This window comes from Microcaecilia unicolor, chromosome 12 (genome assembly GCF_901765095.1).
Source record: "Microcaecilia unicolor chromosome 12, aMicUni1.1, whole genome shotgun sequence".
Taxonomy (NCBI): Eukaryota; Metazoa; Chordata; class Amphibia; order Gymnophiona; family Siphonopidae; genus Microcaecilia; species Microcaecilia unicolor.
The window spans coordinates 68,919,440-68,934,825 of NC_044042.1; the positions used below are offsets into that span (position 1 = coordinate 68,919,440).

Genomic DNA, 15,386 nt, shown 5'->3' on the forward strand with positions numbered 1-15,386 from the left:
GCAGTCATTTATTTCATCTAGGAACTTTACTTCCCTAGAATTTCCTGATGTGACATTTATCCAGTCAATATTGGGGTAATTGAAGTCACCCATTATTACAGTGTTGTCTAATTTCTGTTAACATTTTGTCATCTGTTGGTTTATTTTGGATTGACAGATGGTAGTAGAGCCCTACCAGAATTTTCTTCAGATGTGGAAATTCTACCACATTGCTGTTTCCTGCTGAATTTTTATTGTTAGACTTCAATCCTTCTTTAACATATAGCACCACCCCTTCAATTTGTTCCACCCTATCATTGCAGTATAATTTGTACTCTGGTAACATCATGTCCCACTGATTATCTTCCTTCCGTTAGCCAGGTCTCTTAGATGTCTACTATATCTATCTCTTCTTTGCACTATAGCTACTGGAATGCGAAAAGCCCTTCTCACATACCCACATCCACACAAGGAAACAACAGGCGAGACAGAGAGAGAATCTTTTATAATCAATGAACAAGCACATGAGTCAAATCAAACCCACTATCCCCATGGTGGAAGAGATCAAGTGCTACACCCTTGTGGGAAGAGTCTGTTACACCCTTTAATTTTTGTTCTTTTTGTTTGAGCAAGTACCCATCACCCCCACTCCCTCCCCAATGCAAAGATGTGTCCATTATCTGCAACTGGACTTTGGAGGCTCTGAGGAGAGAGAGAGTTTAGGGAATGCCCATCTGGCATCTGTAGGGTATTTGTGTTTTGTTTAACACTGCAAGAGGTTGGCAAAAGTTGCTGGTAGACAATTAAGTGTCCCAGGGAAGGGTCATGAGACAAGTTCCTTCTGCAGTGATCTTTCAGGGGACTTCCTGACAAATTAATACTTGTGCAGGAAGGAACAATTTTGCTGGTTCTATTGCCTTTTGAGGACTGAAGAGATTTTATCTTTCCTTATTCCAGGCCAGGCTAATAACACAAAAAGGCAGTTGGGAAAATATCATCAACTCATGTTGTCTACTGCCTGAGTTACTGTAGTTGAGATGACACCATTATGAGGCCATGTTGCAATCTTGGTCAGTTTTGTGGCTACCTAAAGCTTCAGAAATATATGTGAATGTGACTGTGGATCTGGGTTATTTCCCTGCTCTTCAGCTGTATATGCAGCCTGTGCAGGTCACTCAGTCACACAGTACTGATACAGAGAAAAAGAGGACCTCAGGCAGAGATCAGAGTTTGGAGAAGAGGGGAATCAGAGTGCAACTTAGGATGCAAGCCCTCTAGGATTACATCCTAAGGTGAACTCTGATTCCCCTCTTCTTCAAACTCTGATCTCTGCCTGAGGTCCTCATTTTCTCTGTCTCAGTACTGTATGACCGAGTACCTGAACGTAACTCACCTTGAGCTACTGTTGAAAGGCCTGAGCAAAATCCAATGGATCAGACATATTCCACGCAACGCTGCTATCTGAAGGCTGTGATAATGCTGGTATTGGAAGGGTCTGTAGAGATGGTGGCATTGCTTTATGGAGCCTGCTGGCAGGCCTGGCTTTTAAAGTTGTTTTTTTTGACAGTAGTTAGGTGGGTCTGTCTGTCTCTGGAAAAGAAACACTACCTGTCTGTGAAGAGACAGCACTGGAAAGAGAGAATTTTGTGTCCACAGGAACAGATTTTGAAACTGAGAACAAACTATGGTCTCAGTGTATCATTAATCCCATAAGCATCCCCTGCAATGATTCTGGAGTTAGGATGCTATGGTGGGAGTCAGGGTTTTGGGTGGTGTGGATAGGGTCAGGTTTCTGTTAAAAGGATTCAGGTACTGTAGTTAGGATCAGGATGCTGGATGAGAGGAGCTCCCAGGATGAATGGAGGAAGCGTAGCAATGGGCGGAGGACAGTGATGGACTCACTAATTCCTGACCTGTGCTCTCCCACTCCAGTGCAGAGCCACCATTAGCGAATGTAAATGTCCCGGTCCCAACTCTCCACATCATTCTTATTCCTTGCCGCCACTCCTTCCTGGTTCTGGCAATAGTGCTCTCGGGCCTTGTTGCGATTTTTTGGCTGCCGGTTCTGGTGGTTCTGTTCTGGTTTCAGTTCATCCCAGGAGCTTTGGCGCTGGTGACCCGCCCCTGCCCGGTAGGCTCTGCTTCCATGTATCTCTGATTCGGGCTCTTCACACGGGTCCATCTCAATGTCCATGAAGGAATCTGCAGGCTCAGTGTAGGCTGAGTCCCGACTGCCTTGGGTTTCTGAGTCAAAGGTGTCCTGCCTGACGAGGCCCCGGGTGGTGCTGCGACCAGACAGCTGGCTGGGACGCAGGCGAGGCTGCTTGGCCTCTCCCTGGTGGTCATGTAAAGTGGTCCTGTCTCTCAGGGCACTCTCCTGTTTCTGCTCTCCATGCACTAAGTACGGGCTCTGGTTAGAAAGGGCCAAAGAAGTAGTGGCACACACCATGCAAAGAGAAAGACAGAACACAGAATTGTGTTAGTCACACTGGGAGTCACGAAAGACCAAGCACAACATACAGATCAGTTCACACCACTTCTAACAGGCCAGTAACGCTAGCACTGCAGGGGTATCTGAGCAGGATAGCAGTGGGAGTGACAGAACCTGCAGGGGCCCATCAAGTGTACAGTATCTGTGAAGGCCAGGAACAGCGATATAATTTTTTTTTTCAGAATATTTAATCCTGCTTTGGCACTGGTCATTACATCACCACGTACCCAACGGGTTTGGGTGGTACCCCAGGTATTATACAGGTTCTCAGACTCAGTCAAAAAGCCTAGAAGGAACCATTCGAAGCTCATGGCTCACACACTCAGTTTGGGCTTAGCCTAAAAGAGGCCAAAGCTGATTCCACAGGCTAATCTGATGCATATATAGACAGAGTCCAGGGAAATTTGGACAGGCCAGGAAAGGGGAAGCCAGAGTCTGGGTGCCTGCAGAGATAGTGAATTTAACACTGAGGGTGAGTAACATTAACAGTAGGACTTGTAACACAGAGTACAACATTGAAGATAACACCAGACGTAACAATATATCTGTAATATTGCATGTAAAGAGCCTGTGGGGGGGAGGGGGGATAAAGTTTATAACGCGTCTGTGGATTTGGGGGGGGGGGGGGGGAAATAAAGTTTCTAAACACTAGTGTGTTGAATTAAAACACACCTGGGAATCCACCATTGAGACTCTAAAAAATTTCCTTGATTCACCCCAACGCTCTTACCCCCAGATTCTATATGTAGCACCTAAAGTTTGGCATGCAATTGGATGCCTAGTTAGAGTCAACTGAACCCAGGATCTTCGGTTTCTGTTGAAACCAAATCTATAACCAAAACTGGCTACTCAGTTTCGGCATGCTCCACCACCACTGCCACTACACACAGCCTTCTTATCCCTCCTCCGCCAATGCTGCCACCACCACCACCACCACCACCACACACAGCATACCTTCCCCCATCCCAGAGCTCCCCCTCGGCCTACCTTAGGCACCTTGGTGGTCTAGCGGCCTAACTGGGGCAAGAGAGATTCACGGTCACTCTTGCCCTGACTGTCTCCACTGCCCCAAATGGCTGCTGAGATCTTCAGCAGCAGTCTCGAGATTGGAGCCGGTATAGACAGAAGCAGCTTTAAATTGCTCCTGCCTATACTGGTTCTAATCCCAAGATGGCCAGTGAGACCTTCAGCAGCATAAAATGGTCACGCCTAAAGTCTGGCGCACAACTCTCCAGTTATAGAATACCAGCTTAGCGTCCAGTTTTTTAGTTCCTAATTTTTAGCAATCTATATTGAATTTGCCCCTTATTATCTTATGACTTTTGACTAGATTCTTCACGCATGGACTGCCCAGCTTAAATGAAATTCTGTGTGTCTGCTATAGAGCTATTTAGTAGGCATGGGAGTTGCACTGTGTAGCTGAGTTCCCAGCATGCAATGCAGAGGTGCTGGTTAACATCAGCACATATGCCATACACAGGGGTTAGAAATTTGGGGATGCAGGGTACATGCAGACAGGGACAGCGACTGGACAGCTCAGAAGGGCAGAGGATGTACGCTGTGCAAGCACACAAAACACTGGCATTAATTTGGCAATGTGACCAGCCTGCAGCCACTTGAGATTCTTAAATTTTAGCTTTTCATTTCGTCTGCGGCCTAAGCAGTGTCACTGGCGACAGCGTTAGTGGGTCAGTCACATGCTGCTCCCCTGCAGACTGTTGAGCCTTCACTACATGGAGTCACACATCAAGGGAATACTTTAAGCCTCCCTTTATACTGAGCATGGATATATGACCTGGCCCACTGAGATGCAGTTGCAGTGCCTCCCCTTCTATCTTTATTTATTTTTGTAAACCATTGTCTGTAGTTGGAAAGGAGGTATATCAAAACACTGAATAAAGTAACCTAAACTAATCAGGAATATCTGAGATATCTATCTGCAAAACTATAGCATAGTCTTAAGCAAGCTCAGTTTGCACACAACTCTGAGCCAGGTCATGTTGTGCTCCACTGCATGTAGGGAATTGTGGTCCTAGTTTCTGTAAAACAAGCAGAAACTACAAGTCCCTGGATGCACTGGAGAAAAGCCAGGCCTAGCTTGCTTCACACTGTGCTGATAGCATAGAGCCCTCTAGGTCACACTATGCATGCTTTCTCTATGCTGCTATCGCTGAGGTCCCCACTTCTCATTTTCTCTCTCTCAGGAAGCACAGCACTGTGTTGCTCCTCTCTCTTCCATCTGCCTGCTCTTGCCACGGTCACACGGACTGTTCAGCCACCACTGGGTTGGGGTCCTGCCCAGGCTCCTGAGTTGACCGGTTTCCCCAGAAGCTAAGATTGCGCTTGAGGGAGGTAAGTACTTGTACCTGCAGATTAGAGATGGGGGCGGGACTAGAAGCCAGGGCGGCAGTCGCCATGGTGCGATTTAGCAGGGGATTGGGTGGGTTGCTGCTGGGGGGATGTGTGGCCTTCCAGTAGGCTTCCAGGTACTCGGCCAGGTGCTCGCAGGCATCTTCCAATTGGTTCTCATCCAGAATGATGTCAAACATTTCCTGCAAGAAAGCAGATGCATCATGGGATGTGAAGAGCGGAGGTGCCCAGAGGGCAAGATATTTTCAGAGCAACAGCAAGCTGAGGCCATGGGTACCACCCAGCTGAGTTTCTTCAGTCGCACACCAGGGCATTCTGGGGCATGAGAACTGCTTTTTAATGGGTAAAGAGCCAGATACCCCAGAGAGGTAATTTCATAAAGGGCGCCTAGTTTAAGAGGGCAAGTAAGCACCTGCTTAAATACTATTTTATAAAGCCACATAAGTGCCTATGTGTCTTTATAAAATACTAATGAAAAGCAGCACAAATTGTGCCTACATTGCAGGTGCTGACATCTACATATGCTTGAGGACAGGTGTAAATGTCCATGCTTATATTATTCAAATGTTTGCATAAACTGGTACATAAATGCAAGGGGGGTGTACATGTGGACAGAGCATGGGGAGCACATGGACGTGTCTCCCAATTTACACACACAGCTTACAGACGGCTTGTCCCAACCTACAGCCTGCCAAGAGCTTCTACCTGGCCCTCATCTGCAAACTTGAGCAACACAGTGCCAACAGTTCAGGTTGGTCTCGCAGTTTCAAGTCTTATGACACCAACCTGAACTGCCGGCACTGCGCGGCTCAAGCTTACAGACAGCTGAGTCACAGCAGGGGAAGCAGAAATCCCGCTGAGCTTCTGCTGCTGGAGCCAAGTGAGGGGAAAAAGGCTGGGGGAGGGGCATATGAGAAAGTGAAGGCGGGGGCATGAGAAAGAGAGAAAAAGATTGGATGAAGCCTGGAGGGGAGACATGAGAGAGAGAGAAACGTGGGGGAGGGGTATATGAGCAAGAGAAAAAGGTTGGACAAGCCTGGACTAAACTGATTTCTTCAGTGAAACAGCTCAGATACCTGTAATAGCACAACTCAATGCTATTCCGACTCAATTTACTTTCGTTTTCTTATTTTTTACCATAGAGGCCAACTGAAACTACTTTTTTCAGTTTCAGCCAAAACCAAAACTGTTTAAACACTTTCACGAGACTTGAAATCAAAACTGCTTCCAAAACATATTGTCTGGCCTTGGCCAATGCCAAAAACGAAAACTAAAGTTTGGTTGTGTGAATGTGAACCAATGAGGCCCACTGTGGATTATCAGAGCTTGCAGTCAGCAGCCCTCTGCTAAACCCACAGGAACTGCAAGCACAGGCTGACAACTGGAAAAGCCATTTTAACAAGGACTTTCAAACAAGTCTGGAATGCTTAGGTTCCCAAGTCAATGCAAATTTAGTTAAATATCCTTTAATACAAGAACCTTGTGAGAATGTGTAAAAAAAAAAAAACATGATTACCAGTTTTTTATACTTACCCAAACTATGCACAAGTAAGAAGAGAAAGTAGCACTGACATGTTTCCTGTATTTAGTTTTAAAATTGATTAATGACAAGCATGATATTGATTCTTATTAGAGTAAAGGAGTCCAGACACTGGTCTACACTGCGGACAATATACCAGCCTGATGCACAATCCAGAATGAAAAAGCACATTGATGTCACTGAATATGAGCACTACACGTTCTGAAAAGTTACAAATCAAGAGCAACACATTTCTCAAATTATTTTCTAATATATAAACTTAATTTCATTGTAATATCATTTCCCTATTAACGCTATAAGCTGACCAGTACTTGTGCTTGAAAACAATCACTGCAGATTCATTTCCTTTACCCCACAGATCTCCAAGTTTTTTTTCTTTTTATGCAAACTTGGAGCAGTCCACTCTTTTTTGAAACAGCTTCGCTTCAGGCTTTATTTTATGTGCTTATAAATTCGTGATGCGATTACTGTAACATAATATATACAGGTATCACTAAAGCTAATTTAAAATGATTGAAAACATTACAGAACACTGCAGCTAGGATTCTATGCAAGGCCAGAAGATGTGATCATATTACACCATTATTAAAACAACTTCATTGGCTGCCAATAGAGCACAGAATCATATGTAAAATCCTGACTCTAACACATAAAGTTCTGGACAATAAAAGACCGGATTATTTAGCATCTCTAATTATTCTGTATAACCCACCCCCCCCTCCCCAATGGACACTATGCTGTCTGACAGACAACAGATTGGTCATTCCTCCCCCTTCCAAGACTAGATGGGCCCCCAATAGAACAAGTGCTTTTTTTCTTTGTAGCCCCAGCACTTTGGAACAGCCTTCCGCAGTATCTTAGATTAGAAACCTCTTATCCTTTGTTTACATCAGCATTGAAACCTATTTATTTCAACTAGCTTTTGATAACTGCTGACCCTGTGCCTGGCCAGTTCAAATATTGGGATCGATGGGTAACTGTTTCCTGAAGTTTATTAATTGTTTTGTATGACTGAACCAGAGGCGTAGCCAGACCTCGCCAGGAGGGGGGGGGGGGGGGGCAGAGCCCAAGGTGGGGGGCACTGTTTAGCCCCCCTCCAGCTGCCGCCGCTACATTGGACCCCCCCCCCGCCGACGACCCCCTTGAACCCCCCTCCCGCCACTAACCCTCCCTCGCCGCCCGCCCCGCCGCCTCATCAGATACCTTGTTTGCTGGCGGGAGTCTCCGAACCCCGCCAGCCGAAGAGAGTCTTCTTCAGCACCGGAGTAGTGCCTTCGTTCAACGAAGTTCTTGGTGCGATCAGCTGTTTCTGACGCCTTACGTCCTGCACCGTGCATGTAGCCCCGTGCAGGATGTAAGGCGTCAGAAACAGCTGATCGCACCAGGAACTTCACTGAACGAAGGCGCTACTCTGGCGCTGAAGAAGACTCTCTTCGGCTGGCGGAGTTCCGCCAGCAAACAAGGTATTTGATGAGGTGGCGGGGGAGGGTTGGTGGTGGGAGGGGGGTTCAAGGGGATCGTCAGCAGGGGGCCAGGGCCAAATCTATGGGGGCCCAGGCCCCCTCAGGCCCTACGTAGCTACACCACTGGACTGAACTGTCCTCTTGGTAGTGTACGTATAGGTCTTTCAGTTTAATTTTCTGTATTTTTAGTAATTTTATAATGTATGTAAACCGCCTAGACTTGGGCATGAAATAAGAGGTATAGCAAATGAAAAAATGATAAATGATAGAATCTAGCTTCTGCATGCCACCAGTTTGATGAGAACACTGCGCTTCATCGTACCCTGCAGAACCTGGAACCTCTTTACAATCACCCAAATAGCATCCAAGCCAGAATATATATAATAATTAATGAAAGGCCATATTTTATCTCCAAGCAAAATAGCCTCTGCACACATGGACCTCAGCTAATGAAATCTGGAACTAAAAGCCATAGTGCTTTCACAATGGCTGACTTTGTGCCACATTTGGAGTGGCAGCTGATGGCATATTGCCATAGAGAGGCTAATTCCTAAGGCGCTTATCATCCCAAATTTAAAGACTTAAATTCCGGCTAAACTTTTATATATCAAAAGCATTTATTTGGAGCACTGTATTTGCCATAATAACTATTATGCAAGATCTTATCTGCATTAATTGCAATCACATTATGCACAGAGTAGCCCTCCCCTCCAGAGTACCTTACAATCCCAGATGGTCTAGTGGGTTAGTCAGAACAGGAGTGATCCCCGATCACTCTTCCCCATGTCAGCTCTACTCTCAAAATGGCTGCAATGACCTGTTGCAGCAGTCTCGCGAGACTGCCACTAGAGGTCATAGCAGCCATTTTGAGAGCAGAGTCACTCCTGCCCTGACCAGACTGCCAGGGATTGTAAAAATAGGCCTGAGGGGGGGGGGGGGGGGGGCATATGCAGGTGGGCTGGAGGGGGGAGGGAAGCAACCCCTAGTCAGAGGGGAGGAGACAAACAGCACAATTTTTCAGCTTCCACCGAAAACCCATGGTTAGTTTTCTCCGAAAGTGAAACCATGGGCGTAGCCTTTCAGCCAAAACCAGGCAGAAAAGAGATTTTGGGCCATTCTCTGCACTGTAACCAAAATTCAGTTGGCCTCTATTTTACTACTGTCACAAATTAAAGCTCTAGAACAGAAGTTGAGAAGATTATATGCTGGGAGGAGGGGGGTTCAAGGAAGAGAGTAAGACTGGGGGATACATGAAGAGAAAGAGACTGGATGAAGACTGGGGTGGGGTACATGAAAGAGAGAGAAAGACTATATGGAGGATGAAGGGGGAATACATGTACACTTCGGCACTTATCTGCTAGTGTTCTATAATGTACACACACACATAGGACTAGATTCAGTGAATGGCACCCAATGAGAGCTATTCTACAAATGGCGCTCCGAGTTGGGCGCTGTTTATAGAATAGCACCTAGAGCCAGGATCCGTGCCCAATTTTGGGCGTGAGGATTTACACCAGCTGAAACCTGGTGTAAATACCCACTCCTAAATTAGGCGTGGATCCCCCCCCCCCCCCCCCAATAAAAGTGCATGCATCTTTAGTGGATGCCCCTGACCCGCCCATGCATTTATAGAATAACGCCTACAAGATGCGCAATTATTGGTGCTAACTGGCTTGTTACTGGGTTACACTGCATGTGCAATTTTGAGCGCCGTTTATAGAATTTGGGGGATGACGCCTAACTCTATGCGCTCTGTTCTAGAAGGCACACTGGTAAACTCTGTCCATTTTCCACTCAAATTCCACTCCTGCGCATGCTTACCAGAAAAAGAACGCACCATCATGTCGACACAGCTACTTTGATGCTGCTTAGAATTTTGTAACAGGCCATGTAAGTGTGAAGATGACTTTAGAAAATTACCCCCAAATGGGGGAAAAAAAACCTTTGACCCAGTGGTCCACAGGATGGCAAACCTGCTCTAGAGTTTGTCAAAAAACACACAAAAAGGGTCATGTCCAGACACCCCGCATAGATGTAAAGTCTAAGTGCATTAATACCTGTGGATTTTGCACCAGTTTTGAAAGTGGAAGAAAACACTTAAGGAAAGAAGTTCCCATAGACCTTTGCACCTCCCTTTTTATAGGTACTTTTTTTTTTTTTTTTTTAACAAAAACCCTCCATAGTTTTGAAAGTACAAAAATACACAAATTGCTTCAACGCCCACCCTAACACCACACCGGGAATGCCTCCATTAAATGCAGGGGACAGTATGCACATTGTTTCAGTCCTCACCCTGAAGCCACTAGTGTACGTATGCTCAATGTGGAACACTTTCATCCTTTTACCAATACACTGTTTTACCCATGGGAAGGCTTTAAAAATTGGCCTTATGATGTCCAGTGGCTTTGTGGTATTTGATACCCTTAAACAATGTGGAGTCTTTATAAAGTGAAATAGTTGGAAGTGGTGGTACCCTTGAGGTACTGAGAGAGCACTAACACAGCTCACTGCATCTCAGAACATCTACCTAGCACTTCATGCAGGAGCTTGGAATGCAAACGGTCAGAGCTTGGTTCAGAGGGTTTTTGGGCCCCCCCTCCCCTGAAAAATACACACCACACATATACAACTAATGTTGTACAGGGGCCCTGGTTGCTGGGACCATGGGGAGGCTACTGACCGGTGGACACTGTGCCAACTTATCCGCAGCCACCATCTGTACATTCAAGTGTTTGGCCTGGGACTTCCCTCGTGACTTCACCAGTCTGTGTAAAACCTGCAGCAAAGAAAGAAAGAAAAAACACAGAAGCAAATATTTATCATGCTCTATTAGGGTTTGCGGCTGTGTCAGGGGTTCTTGCAGTTGGCCGGGTGGTGCTGCTACGTCCGAGTTTGCTTGACCAATCTCTACAGGAAGAAGATCTTCAGACTCAGCAAAGAATTCTCCAACCTGATGGAAAAGAGAGGTCTGAAACTGCCTGAGCTGGACTTCCTGTGCTGTCTCAGGGAAGTGAATGTCTCACCTGCCTTCCTCAAATGACAACACCATAAGGCAATTCTGTCACAGGGCACTTAGTATACACCACTTGCACATCTTGTTTTCCAACAGTGGCCAACCCAGGTTACAAGAACCTGGCAAGATCCCAAAACAGTACAATACATTTTATGCTGCTTATCCCAGAAATAAGCAGTGGAGTTTCCCCAAGTCCATCTAATGGCTTATGGACTTTTCTTTTTGGAAGTTATCCAAACCTTAAGCTACCTGCTTTTACCACATTCTCTGGCAACGAATTCCAGAGTTTTATTATATGTTGAGTGAACACATATTTTCTCTGATTTGTTTTAAATTTACCACTTTGTAGCTTCATTGCGTGCCCCCTAGTCCTAGGATTTTTGAAAAGAGTAAACAAGCGATTTCACATCCACTCGTCCCACTCATTATTTTATAGACCGCCATCATATCTCCCCTCAGCTGCCTTTTCTCCAAGCTGAAGAGCCCTAGCCGTTTTAGCCTTTCCTCATAGGGAAGTTGTCCCATCCCCTTTATCATTTTTGTCGCCCTTTTCTTTACCTTTTCTAATTCCACTATATCTTTTTTGAGATGTGGTGACCAGAATTGCACACAGTATTCGAGTAGCAGTTGCACCGTGGAGCGATACAAAGGCAATATAATATGTGGATAGCAGGCGTGTATAGTGGCAAAGCAGGAAATGCAATGGGTGTATTTACATGGGCAGAGCATGGGAGGGATACGGGCAACTTACAGAATGCAGTAAGTTATTTATTTATTTATTTTCCTGTTTATAATTTGCAGTATCTACTATTCTAGGTGGAGCACAAACAATACACCCATAATTAAAATCAAAACTGAAATAAATTTTTTGGAAAGAAAGACTTTGCTTGTTTCGATGGTGTTTGAACAGGATTTAAACTCTTTGTTAAAAATATTTTTTAGAAATTCTACAAAAATGTTTCTAGGGGATAGAATTTGGATCTATCCTGACGTGGTGAAAACCACTCAGGATAGACGTAAAGCTTTCCTTCTGCTTAGAGAAGAGACGCGAAGCCTGGGTGCTAAATTTCTTTTATCATACCCTTGTAAATGTCTCGTAAATTACTTAGACAAAAAATATGTTTTCTTTGAACCCGAGCAACTGAAAGAATTTTTAAAAATTAAAAAAGTTGCTAGATAGTCTTCTAGGATTTAAGAAAAGCTGGATTTAAGACTGTATAAGTGGTGTTCTCCAGGCCTTCTTTGATTTTTTCTTTTTTTCTTTGTTATATTTAATCCACCATGGTTTCCTAACGCCCTCATTGCTCTTTTTGATTAGGTGGTCTAAGAAAGAGTTATATTATTTTCCTTTAGTATTTCTTCACTGTTTCGCTCTGATTTACTTTAACAAGATGTAAATGCTTGTGTTTAAAATTGAAATGCAAATAAATAAAATATAAAAAAAAAAAAAAAACTCAAATAAATTATGCATATTCAATGCCTACATTACATAGTGAAAACGTATTTGATCCTGTTATTGGAAACTGCACTATATCAAATATTTTAACAAACAACATATATTATACAGTACAGAGCTCTATGCAACATTATATTATTTTCATGGCTGTACATAACTAGATTGCAAGATGTGCCGCCTTGAAATAATTTTCACTTTCATCCACACCATATGCCTGTTGAAATAAAAAAAGTCTTCAGTCTTTTTTTGAATTCACTGCTATTCCACAATCTTGGCACCAACTACATAACATAATGAGTTTTGATACTCCTCTAATCTAATAACAAGAGATGAGGGCACCTCCAACGATGCTGCATTGGCCAATCTCAAGGCCGTCGTCGGTGGCTGATAAATCTTCAGCGTGTTGGCAATGACCACAGAATTATTTATAACTTTAAAAAATAAAATGAAAACCTTGCTAAATTTTGGAAACTGTTTAGCTCTATGGTGGTGTTAACTGTGACGCTTCAATGTAAGGCACGCTGACATTGGGTTACACTAGCATTCTATAATGGAATCCAGCCTCTCAGATAAGATTATCCAGGGGTGGCCCTACCATTAGGCCACCTGAGGCAGGGGCCTCAGGCGGCGTTCTTCTGAAGCGGTATCACCTCCCGCCCTTACTTCCCCAAAGCCTTTCCACCAATTTACCTTTTCTTTCTTGTTTTTCCAAAGGCAGCGGCAGCGATTCCCAAAGGCTGACCTGCCGCCGGCCCTTTCTGTCTACTGCAGCCAGCCTCCGAGGAAACAGGAAGTTACACCAGAGAGGCGGGCTGAAGTAGAGAGAAAGGACCTGGACTGGTGGGGCAGGGCAGCCTCTGGAGATCACTGCAGCTGCCTTTGGAAAAATGAGAAAGAAAAGGTAAATTGATGAATGGGAGGCTAGGGAAGGAAGAGGGGAGATGGCAGACCATGGAATGGGGAGGGGGGGTGTTGGTGGTGGCAGCAGCTCATTTCTCGCATCGGGAGGGGGGCAGTGGTGGGCCGGTGGCTCATTCCTCACCTAGGGGGAGGCGTTGGCAGCTCATTCCTTGCTTCATGGGGGGGGGGGGGGGGACAGCGGCAGCTCATTCCTTGCCTTGGGCTACAGATGCCCCTGAGATTATCAAATAGGTTCTCCACTTATAGAACTACTTTCCATGTGGATACACCAGTGGCACAATGGATTCTTAATCGCTCAAGCACAGCACTGCTAAAAGAAAGGATACATTAAAGTCCAGCAGATCCAGTGCATCCACTCCCAGATTCTCATGCACACTAATTAATGAGCTGTTAACAATCAATGATTGGTGTTAATTGGCACTCATTTGGGTTTATGCATGTATCTGCCCTGTGCCCTAGTCTATAAAATGCACACCTTTAATTTTATAGCGCACAACTCAAAAGGGGCGCGGCCAAGGGAGGGGCATTCCCAGAAATTAGGTGTGATGTTATAGAATAAGGACATTTATGCACACAGCTGTCATTATTAGTTGCACACCTGCATTTACACCAGATTTCAGCAGGAGTAAGTGCTGCACCCAGAGATCTGTGATAAGCTAGTATGCTGTAAAGGGCGCTCCACGCAAAGTGACCTTTGCAGAATACTACTTCAGGACCACCGAGAGACCAAGGTGGGCCCGCAGCAAACAATCTTGTGGTGCCTCCCCCCCACCCCCCAGCCTGGCAGTAGCTTACTACTCGCTCGGTCTGCCTCCTGCTCCTGAGTGCCGTGTTATCGCATTAACTGTGCTCTGCCAGTCATGGGTCCTTCTTCCTGGCATGTTCCTTCCCACCTATGCAGAAATAGGAAGTACTTCACAAAGGAGGCGGGATGTGGCCAGCCGAGCAGAGTTAACGTGATAACCTGGTACACAGGAGTAAGAAACCAATCCAGTGTTCTGCTTGTGCCTGCCACTGGAAGCCTGAAGAAAGCAGCTTTTCCATTGCCGGCTTGTCTATTGGTTGGAGAATCTTGCCCCCCCCCCCCCCACCCCACCCTCGGTGGCCCTGTACTAGTTTACCATGGATTTTCCTGGTGCGTTATTTTGGGTGCCATTTATAGAATCCCCCTCCCCATGAAAAAACTCTTCCGGTTGCATTTAGTCCTTGCCAACTGTCTAAATGAGGGGGGACTAGAATATTTTAGATGGTGTCTCAACAACCCAACCAAACCAAGCTTCTGAGAAAGCCGGGTCCAGACAGTGCATTTAATAATGAAGTGCTAGTACAGCATAATGAATTTGAATGTACTTTAACGTTCACCTTTTGTGGTGTCGTTGTTTATGTTTTCTCTATTCTATTATATCATGAATTTGTAAATAGCTTAAATATATTTTTTGGCTTTGTGGTATAGGAAAGTTGATGATGACGAAATGTCATTCAAGCAAACTCGGATGTGGCACCTCCTGGACAGCTGCAAGAAATATTTATCAGTCAGAGAGATCTTCATATCATACCACCTCTCACCTCCTCTCACACCAAAGGGAGGGATTCCCAGCCGTAAACTCTCCGCTTACACAATGGAAAAAAGAGAATCCAGTCCAGCCTTCTCCTCTCAAACTGCAGTGGGAATAGAGTCTGGATCCTGCCCCCAGCCCTTCCTCTCACCTTAGGAGACGTGATTTTGATGTACACCAGAATTGGTGCCAATGAAGTTTTGGCCAGCTGTGCCGGGTGGTTGATGGTGTCTGCATCCAGGGCCACCAACTGCAGTGTTCGAGCCAGCTCAAAGATCCTTTCAATTTCACTCTGGACCTCTGCTGCAGCAAAGACACAACATGTTTATACATATAAACATTACAAGTGATCATATCTATAGACAGATACATATACTCAGTAAACATATCAACAATTAATGTGATATTATATACTTCTTTGATGTTTCTGTAAGAAGCTAGGATCTGAGTATTGCAGCAATCATGTCATTACCCACAGAAAAACATATTCACATGTTTAGTTAGAACATAAGACTAGCCATACTGGGTCAGACCAATGGTTGCTCTAGTCCAGTATCATGTTTTCCAAACAGTGGCCAAGCCAGATCACAAGTACCT

General features: G+C 45.0%; 1 protein-coding gene across 6 annotated transcripts in view; it reads right to left on the minus strand.

Moving 5' to 3' along the window:
- Positions 1-464: 464 nt before the first annotated feature.
- CACNB1 (calcium voltage-gated channel auxiliary subunit beta 1) overlaps positions 465-15,386 on the minus strand; it is an 87,251-nt gene continuing 72,329 nt past the window's right edge. For 3 of the 6 annotated variants that reach the window (XM_030220791.1, XM_030220788.1, XM_030220790.1), the window contains 4 exons: positions 14,941-15,092; positions 10,524-10,619; positions 4,837-5,022; positions 465-2,389 (listed from right to left, as the gene is read on the minus strand). In XM_030220791.1, the coding sequence (XP_030076651.1) occupies positions 1,925-2,389; positions 4,837-5,022; positions 10,524-10,619; positions 14,941-15,092 (899 nt within the window). In that variant the 3' untranslated portion in view covers positions 465-1,924. Of the gene's footprint in view, positions 2,390-3,088; positions 5,023-10,523; positions 10,620-14,940; positions 15,093-15,386 lie in introns of those variants that run through there. The other 3 variants (XR_003943976.1, XM_030220789.1, XM_030220792.1) reach the window with 3 other exon arrangements.